General features: G+C 51.8%; 1 protein-coding gene across 1 annotated transcript in view; it reads left to right on the top strand.

Moving 5' to 3' along the window:
• Positions 1-6527, top strand: part of Suds3 (SDS3 homolog, SIN3A corepressor complex component) — a 24679-nt gene extending 18152 nt beyond the window's left edge. Inside the window, exons 10-13 of the mRNA XM_021222749.1 lie at positions 396-501; positions 3976-4060; positions 5935-6020; positions 6110-6527. Coding sequence (XP_021078408.1) covers positions 396-501; positions 3976-4060; positions 5935-6020; positions 6110-6134 — 302 coding nt within the window. The 3' untranslated portion in view covers positions 6135-6527. The remainder of the gene's footprint in view (positions 1-395; positions 502-3975; positions 4061-5934; positions 6021-6109) is intronic.
• Positions 6528-9665: the final 3138 nt, after the last annotated feature.

Here is a 9665-nt window from a genome sequence, read left to right as displayed (position 1 = left end):
CCTGTGAATAGCCAGAGACCCCTGTGAATAGCCAGAGACCCTGTGAATAGCCAGAGGCCCTGTGAATAGCCAGAGATCCTGTGAATAGCTAGAGATCCTGTGAATAGCCAGAGACCCTGTGAATAGCCAGAGACCCCTGTGAATAGCCAGAGACCCTGTGAATAGCCAGAGACCCTGTGAATAGCCAGTGGCCCTGTGAATAGCCAGAGACCCCTGCGAATAGCCACTGCACCCAACCCAGGCCGCACAGTGACTTTGCCTCCATACACACCTCAAGGACTTTGGTCGGGATTGTGGCTGCACCGGTGCGTCAGTCCCTGCGTGGCATTGCTGGGCCCCTTGCTCAGGCCCAGGCTCACTTGTCTGCCTGCCATCTTGGCGTCTAATTCCTCCAGCTTCCCCATCTTCTCCTGAACACTTGCCTGCCACACCTGCAGAGTCTCCAGCCCAGAGGTTTGAGGCTCGGATAGAAGATGGCAAACTGTACTATGATAAGAGATGGTAAGTTGTTGGGTGTGTGGACTGCTCACAGCGGCCTCTGAAGAACAGTCTGGAGGGTTGGGGCCGGGCGAGCCTATGATGTCTTGGTGTTTGCTCAGCTTTACCTCTCTGTATGTTTAATTTCTTTTGCTGGTGCTGGGACTGTGGCCCTTGAAGACTGAGGGCAGCTGGTGGCTGCCTGCCTCTGAGGTCACAGAGCTGTGTTTCTCCGAGTGTGTCCCCTGGGTCTTTCTGTACCTGTCTCCACACTAGGGTTTCAGGCTGTCCCCATCTAACCATGCCAGGGTATATGTCCTCCACCCCCTCCTCTGTGTAAGGTGACAGGAGAGAAGGATTTTGTGATATGACCAGGCTGGAGGAGGGCTCTGCTACCTGAGCCTCGTGGGCGGGCGCTCTTCTCACCGCTGCGGGCTTCTCAGGGTAGACGCTTCTCACGTGACGATGGTACCCTTTTCTTAGACATTCTTGTCGCTTTCAAGGTATTCCAGGAAGTGTGGTTAGATGAGCCACTCTGGCTGCCTGAGACTTTAACTAGAAGCTTATACCTTTATCCAACAACGCTGGTTAGACACCCCAGGTAGTCTGTCACTCCTGCCGTCCACTCGGGTCTTGGCTCCAGTGCCGTTCAACGTCCTGGGTAGGCAGGTGCCGTATGTGGACATGGCTACACCCTGACTTTCTCTTGGCTGTGTGGAAGGGGTATGGGTCACTAGAGAGCTCCTGTCATTACCGTTTATAACAGCCACGTGATAGCTCCTGTCTCAGTGTTTTTATTTAGCTAGAAGCTGACGACTTAGAGTGGTGGGGGCCCTGCGAGTTGATGGCAGTCACACGTTGGCTCGTTACCTGGCATGTCTAGTTGTCTCTCACTGTCCATGCTGGGTCCCAGCACCTCAGGGCCAAAACCATGGTGCTCAGTTCTCGGCATCAAACTGCAGCGGGCACATAAATGAATCCTGGGGCTGCGGAGGGGGCGGGGCTGGAGCAAGCTGTCCCTCTGACCTCCGCGAGTGCGAGTGCGTGGCTTGTTCTCTCTCTCCCTCTCCCTCTCCCTCTCCCTCTCCCTCTCCCTCCCTGTCTGTCTCTCACACCCCATCTTTCTTATATCAACTGCAGTACAGATGTTGTGTAAATATGCTCTGTTGTTTAATAGTTAATCTGTTAATAGATTAATAGTTTTAATCCCAGTATTGATGCCACTTTGACACGTGGGGCTTATTTTCTGAGGCTCATGTTAATACAGATATTTTTCCCTGTTGGCCAAATCCGGGCTGTGGATCCTTCCATGCAGGCTGTTCCATTGGAAGCCTAGAGATCAAATCAAGTCGGGCCTAACCCTGCAGTCAGCCAGCCTGCTGCAGTGACAGCCTTCCTGCAGGTCACTGGGTGTCCCTGTCTTGGCCGTGCTTGTTGTTTGTTACTGCCACCACAAGGTGGCAGCCCTGGCTGCCTAACACTAGGGGCAAAGTGAGATATTTTTTTAAAAAATGTTTGTAATAATGAAAACCAAATAACCTTTAAAGATCAGGCCTGCATGTAAGAATGGCCTTTGGGAACGGCGAGATTTATGGCTAATGGTTCTATGGATCTGTGAGTTTTCCAGCCAGTGCGATATTTCAGGTAGTGTTCATTTTGTAACTGTGGCCTCCACTCTCGGTCTTCCTGGACTCGGTCCTAAGACTATGAAATATCTTGAGAAGGAAAATGTAGTAAAGTTTTTTCTTTTCTTTTCTTTTCTTTTCTTTTCTTTTCTTTTCTTTTCTTTTCTTTTCTTCTTTTCTTTCTTGACTCCTTCCTTCCTTCCTTCCTTTCTTCCTTCCTTCCTTCCTCCCTCCCTCCCTCCCTCCCTCCCTCCCTCCCTCCCNCCTCCCTCCCTCCCTCCCTCCCTCCCTCCCTTCCTTCCTTCCTTCCTTCCTTCCTTCCTTCCTTCGTAACAGAGGAACCCCAGCCCACTGACGTCTGGTCCTCTCGGCACAGGCTTCTGGTGTGAGATGTCAGAACTCACCGGGTTCCTTGTGTGAGCGGAACAGGTCCAAGAGACGGTGTCTCCCAGACATTCGCCTCCTCGGTGAATTCTGAAGTTGTTTTTGTGCTGTTGCATACATTCCGGGATGCCGTTTTCTCTCTCGGTCTAGTGCTCTCCCTTTGACTCTGGAGTCAGTCCTGTGGAGGTGTTGGCAACTGGGCCTGCCCTGCCCTGCCCCGTTCTTACTGCAGGGGGCTTGGGAAGCCCTGCCTTGAGGTCTCCCCTGCCCAGAACTAGCCTGTCCCCCATCAGGCCCTGAGCTCTGCTGCTGTCCCTCTGTCCTTAGAGGGTTCCTCTGTTTCCCCTTCCACAGACACAGCCCTGGCTGGCGGAGCTTCTGAGACCCGGTGTCTCCTCTAGAGGCGGACACAAAGCGTCTTTCCTCAGGGCTTTAATGATGGCAGCAGGACTGTGTGGGTTAGGGCTCCATCTTGGCTTGGTCTAACTGTATCCCGCCTTCGCCTTGGTCCCCTGCTTTCCATGTCATTTAGTTTGCGCTGTCAGTGTGCCTTATGCTTTGATGTAGACTAATGACCCCTCATAGAAGACACTGTGGAGAGAGCTGGGATTTTAAAATAGCTAGCTGAAGGCGGTACTCTGTGTGTGTGTGTGTGTGTGTGTGTGTGTGTGTGTGTGTGTGTACATTTTCTCTCTTTCTTCCTCTCTCCCCCTCTCTCCCTCTCCTTGCCCTGCTTTAAATCTGGAGTCGCAAATGTGACCAGAGATGAAGCCTCTCCTTGCTGACTAGGTCGAGCCTTCTTGCTGTCACCTGACTGCAGGGCCTGTTTCCAGTGGCAGAGGGGTCCCTTGAGACTCTAGAGCTGTGGAGTGGGTCAGGTTTTGGGAAATGAAGTTAATTTTATTATGATAGTATTAGGAATTTTGGTAGTATGTAGAATTCAGCTGCTTTTTCCCACTCTGTGGGACTTTTCCCCTCCTTTGAACCTACCTTGTGTGTTCCCTGTCCGTATTGTGTCCAATGCCCTGCTCAGAGGGGGGCTTTCTCTACCTTTCCGCGTAAAGACGCGCACTTATTGGAGCTGGGAAGATGCGTGGTCAGGAAGCGTGAGTGTGAAGTGTGAGCTCGAGGACCTGAGTTTGCACCCCCAGCACCGAGTAAAAGGCTAAGCATGGTGGCACATGCCATCGTGTGGTGATGGGGAGGCTATGGCAGAGGCTTCCTGGGGCTCACCTGCCAGCGGTCTAGCAGAATCAGATGGCAGGTCGAGTGAGAGACCCTGTCTCAAAGAAACAAGGTAGAAAATGAATGGTACCCAGTGTCGGGGTGGAAGCCTGCCTACCTGCCTGTCTGTCTGTCTGCCTGTCTGTCTCCTTCTGAAGCCCGTGTTCTTTCTCGGTTGTGTTGCTGAGACTGTTGGAGTGATGGTTTCTGTTCTCCTGCCCCTCCCTCCCGTCCTGATATTTTGTCTGTGTCCTGGTTTTGGCAGGTACCACAAGAGCCAGGCCATCTACCTGGAATCTAAGGACAACCAGAAACTGAGCTGTGTGATCAGTTCAGTGGGTGCCAACGAGGTAGGCATCCGATCTCTTCCTGGCGAGCGAGCGAGCGAGAGCAAATGGCTCTGAGAAGTGTTGAAAGTTCACAGACTTGACAAAAAGCCCGACCCCGAAGTGCAGTGCAATCCTGTCTCCAGGGGTGGGGGGTGGGGTGTCAGCACTATGTGGGAAAACCATCCTCAGCACCCTTGATCCTCTCTGCCTGCCTGAGCCTGGTCCTGCAGTTCTGTATGGGTCATGGTGCACTCTTGGGGGAGCCACTGAGCTGGAGAAAGCAAACTGTGAGCGAGCACTCTGGTGCCCTCTAGTGGCTGCACACTGACAGTGGCAGTTGTCTGGCGCATATTCCACCTTCCTACATCCTTACAGACTTGTCTGTGAGGACTAGTGGGGTCACCAGGCACGAGGCCCAGCTCCAGGACATGCTCAGTAACTGGGTGCTGGTGTCGCTGGCAGGCTACTCCTGGCTGTTCTTCCAGTCTGACACGCCCTGAGCTGCCAGGCAGGCATCCTTTCTGCACTTAGAGCTACTCATGTGCTGCCCTAGGGTCTGCCTGAGGGCCCCTGCTGGCCCGTCATGAGATGTCAGCAGTGTCTCACCCACACCATTACAAGTTTTTAAAAGTCTGAAACTTTCATAGATAGCTACATTGGCTTGATCTTTTATCAGTCACAAATGTCTGCACAGGAATTGATTTCTATGTATCTCTCCTCTGTTAGTGCACGGTAAATCTAATGAAACTGGATTATGAAATAACTTAAGCCTCTGGAATTCTCTCAGCTTCCTAAATCAAAAATGTTCTCCAATGCGACCAGTTTGCAAAATGATAGTTGGCTTGGAAGTTGGAGACAGCCTCAGGTGAAGGAGAGCCGTTCATTGTTTCCTAGGCTGCTTATGAGAGTCACCTCTAAGCCAGAGGTGTGCCGGGAGTCCACCAGAAAGACATGGTGCTCCCCAGTCAAGAGGGCTTGTGATTGCATGGTGGAGCACACAGGCCTCTCTGGGACCTAGTGAAGACCTTCACATTCTGTCACAGAAAGCCAGTGTGGTCCAGTGACCCAATGCCGATGCTGAGGGCTCCCAAAGGGACGACGCCACAGAGTCACAGCTCTGCGCCTGATGATGAGGGGCAGCCTCCGTCCTTGAGAGTGTCCCAGCCTGTGTTCAGACCCATTGCCGCATACTCTGGAGCTGCTTAGCCTTCATGGGCACGTTTGGCTGGTGGGCCAGCGGGTGGGTGACCCGCTTAGGGTCAGTTTTCTATTTAAATGGTCTAGCAGGAGGCTCAGCCTCATGCAGGGTCTCAGCCTGTTCCAGTTTAAGCTACGCGCTCTACTTACACTTTCCGGGCACTCATTACTCACACTAGAAATGAGGGGAGACAGAGAGTAGACAGCCTGAAGCCTGAGGAGGGGAGGCGAGCCCTCTCTGCAGAGCCCTGTGAGAGCAGGCTCGCTGCAAACCTTGCTTTAGGTCATTTAATTTCTCAAGCCATAGAAAGCCAGGGAGAATGAGAGGTACCGTGAGTGGAATGCCCGAAGTGTTCCCCACAGGGCTGTTTTGGGTGCAGTAGCTCATAGAATACCCCACAGGGGCCAAGGAGCTGGTGAGGCAGAAGGACCTTTGGAAGGCTAAGTGAGAGAATTTCCTTGGCAAGGAAAATATTTTTAAATTGCTTTGAAAAGCTGTTGCTCCTGCATGCACCTATTTTGGGTGTTGACAAATACCATCACCAAGACCAGAGTCCTGATGGCCAAGGCAGAAGTGGAGCTGGCGCTATTAGAGGCATGGGGGCTCCATAGCCATCAGGCCCCTTCGAGCAGACACGACCACACCCACGCTGAGCAGGAGTCCGTCTCACTTACCCTCCCTGGTCTTGTCCCCACAGATCTGGGTGAGGAAGACCAGCGACAGCACCAAGATGCGGATCTACGTGGGCCAGCTGCAGCGTGGGCTCTTCGTGATCCGCCGGCGGTCAGCGGCTTGACTTTCTACGCGCTGCCTCCTCCCTTGACCCCTTCTCTGGAGTGGTTTTTATTTTTGTTTTGTTTTCTTCTTAATAGAAAATTCTTAACTTACCGGGACTAGCTCCTTGGCCTGGGACATGGGGAGCACTGTGGAGTCTTCAGGGCGCTCACATGGCTGCCACCTCCATCTCTGAGCCGCTCTTTCCTGCCTCGGCCTCTTCCAGAACTCAGTCACCAGAGAGACTCTTGCTTTCGGAGTAGTGGGGTTCACCCAGCTTCCTTGAATTCCTCTCTTGTCTTGTTGTTTATACTTGATCCTTTTTTCAGACCTCCTTTGAGTTTGAAGGGAAGCTCGTTTTAACAATTGTCTTTAGGCCTTTGAAGAGCAGTGGGTATGCTTTCCCGCCTAATCCGTTGGGCAGATTGTGTGCCTGCTTCCCGAGTTGGGCCCTGAAACGTGGGGCAGGGTTCTCCTGGCTCCGTTTTCTTGGAGAAATAAATGATATAGAACATCTCATCTGCCTTGGGCTTCTACTCCAATGACCACGTGAGCATCTTCACCCTGGACACTGCAGCCAACGGATGGGGTGGAGGGGGGGGCATGTCCCTAACATGCTAAGTCACCGCTCTGAGCAATCTCCAGTGAACACAATTCATTTAGGCATACCCATCCTTGTTCAGGGTGGAAGAAGTGGGAATCTCGGAGGTCTCCATCTGTAACTCCTCTCCCTGGCTCCCAGTGGCTATGAGCATCTCATCCCGTGCCCCACTGTGGTATGGGTTCTCTCTTCCCCACAGCTGGGGTGGCAAGGTGGGTGCCGTAGTGACCGGTCTCTGCCTCGCTCTTGCAGCTGGACCCACTGTGGTACTGAACCGTCCAATACTGCAGAAACTCCAGCCTACCCTCCCCCCCCCCAGGTTTGTCCCATGTTAGTGACAAGCTGCAGCCACCAAGTCTGCATGCTGCTTAAGCCCCAGCGAAGCCACCTGCCATGGCCTTCTTGCTCCGTGGGTCTCTTATTGGAGAAATGACTCAGTGTGGCTGAGCAGGAGATTCCCTCTGCTCTAGCTGCCCCACGCCACGGGTGAAGAAGCGGATCCGAGCGACCGTCACCATCTCGGGGCAATCAGTAGGCTGTCCACACCTTGTTTTGCTGTGGGTGTGGGGAGCCGCAGTAAGCCGCGTGCCTCCTCGGAAGACTGTACAGAAACACTGTTTATTTATGGCCGCTCTCCCATTGGATTCCTAAGAAAACGGGATAAATGATGATGCTTAAATGATGCTCATTCACTAAGTTGCCAAGTAGCCTGTTTCTTCTGTGCCTTCCCGTCCTCCACCCCACTGTCACCACAGGTGCTGTGGGTCCCCACACGGTACGCGGCTTGACAGTGAGCCCCAGTCTTCCATGCGGCTTGACAGTGAGCCCCAGTCTTCCATGCTCACCACAGTGAATCCCAGTCTTCCATGCTCACCACAGTGAACCCCACTCTTCTGTGCTCACCGCCGTGAACCCCTGCTGGGAGCTCCCATGATGAAACCAGTTTAGATGTATCTGGTGTTTGTCACTACGGGTGTTAGGACACTTTAGCTATATGACCTTGCCCTCCCTGCCCTCCAGTACTGCGTGTGGAAGTGTGTTTCATCGGGAGGGGCTGGGCCCCATGGGGGTGGGGTGAGACGGTAGCAAGCTGTCCTCCTTCCACAGTGCCTGGTCGTCACGTTGTACTTCTGTGGAGTAACTTTGAGGACAGGGATGCAGGCGCCTCTGCCATCTGTAACTTCAGAGGTCACCCAAGGCCGTGCGACCTAAGGAACCTCATCTATGACAGTGTCTGTGTGCCATCTCCCCTACACTCTCCCCAAACCAGTGCCCTCCTGATAACTTCAGACATATTTCCATAGCCATCGCCAAAGAGATCGTATGTTTCCATTGAATACTAACATTTAATGCTTGTCTAGCTGCCATTGCGACTGATCTCTAAACTTGTAACTAGGGACATGGAAGACCCCTGATCCTTATTTTCAGGTTAAACTACCAATTCCGTGAGTCCTCTGTGCAGGACCGGATGGCTATTTATTTATTTATCTATCTATTTGTTTATTTATTTTAAAGTAAAGAGTTTGTAGGTAAGATTGATTGGAGAGGGGTAGATTCTTTTTACAGTATTTTCTATTTCTCATTTGTAATTTAACTTTTTAAAATTTTCAGTAAATAATACCCTTATTTAAGAATTTTGCTTCTCAGGGGCTGGAGAGATGGCTCAGCAATTAAGAGCACTGACTGCTGTCCCAGAGGTCCTGAGTTCAATTCCCAGCAACCACATGGTGGCTCACAACCATCTGTAATGGGATCCAATGCCCTCTTCTGGTATGTCTGAAGACAGCTACAGTGTACTCATATAAATAAAATAAATAAATCTTTAAAAAAAGGGTGGTGTTGAGATGGCTCAGCAGTTAAGAACACTGGCAGCTCTTACAGAGGTCATGAGTTCAAATCCCACCAACCACATGGTGGCTCACAACCACCTGAAACAAGAAACAAATAAAAATCCTTTGGGTTGGAGCGAGCAGGGACCCGAAGTTAGTTGGCCCTGGAGTGAGCAGGGCTGGAGCAAGAGGGAGAAGGGAAGGGGGAACAAAAAGAATTTTGCTTTTCACCTGGTAATTTGGAGCCTCTATCCTTACTTCCTAAGAGCTCAAACTGTTTTAAATTCAAGGTAAATCTGCAGCCATTTCAAGCAGCTAGTGGGCTTTCTATAGCACCATTAGCTGGTGCCAACTTCTAGGTTCTGAGGGGTAAGTATAAATTGTAAGAATAGTTTTAAAAGTATAGGTTTTTCCGAGTAATAAATTTTCCGAGAGAAAGCCTTGGTGAAGTCTGTTGGGTCAGTTGGTTTGCTGAGTGATCGAAATTTATTTTAGGTTTCTCTTCCATTGATCACGGGGACAGGAGGTTATGTGGAAACCATGGATGTGCTGGTGTGATGTTGAAAGGTTCCCAGACCCCTCCCCCCACCCCCCAGTTCTTCAGTGTAAAGCCCAGGGTGGGAGTGCCTCCCCCCCAAATTCTTTTGAGATTCCCCACCTCAGAGTCTGGAGAGAGCCCTCAGCCGGGATGGCATCATGCAAGCATTTGATCTCTGGAACCCACATCAAAGAAAAGGCAGGTGTACCGGTTTGTGCCTGTAACCCCAGCCCCGAGGAGGAGGTAGAGGCAGGGGGATCCCTGGGGCTTGCTGGGCAGCCTGTGGAGCCTATTCAGTTCCAGACCGAGCAAGAGACCCTTCCTCAAAAGACGTGATGGGTTGGGTACACGCCTTTAGCCTCAGTACCAGGAGGCAGGTGGGTCTCTCAGCCTGACGCCAGCCTGGTAGCTAGTTCCCAGTGAGACTATCCTAAGACAACAAAAGCCAAACGAGGTGGGGAGCCAGTGAGGTGGCTCAGTGGGCAAAAATGCTTGCTGACATCCTTGGCTACTTGAATTGGATCTCCAGGACTCATGTGGGTAGAGGGAGAGGTCTGACCACTGACCTGTCTGTACACCATGACTCGAATCAACCCTCCCATAGCAATGTCATTTTGAAAACAACGCGGCTGGTACTGAGGAAAGCCACCTTGATCTCTGACCTTACACACACACACACACACACA

Source organism: Mus pahari, chromosome 23 (genome assembly GCF_900095145.1).
Source record: "Mus pahari chromosome 23, PAHARI_EIJ_v1.1, whole genome shotgun sequence".
Lineage (NCBI taxonomy): Eukaryota > Metazoa > Chordata > Mammalia > Rodentia > Muridae > Mus > Mus pahari.
This window is presented reverse-complemented; position numbering and strand designations above follow the sequence as displayed.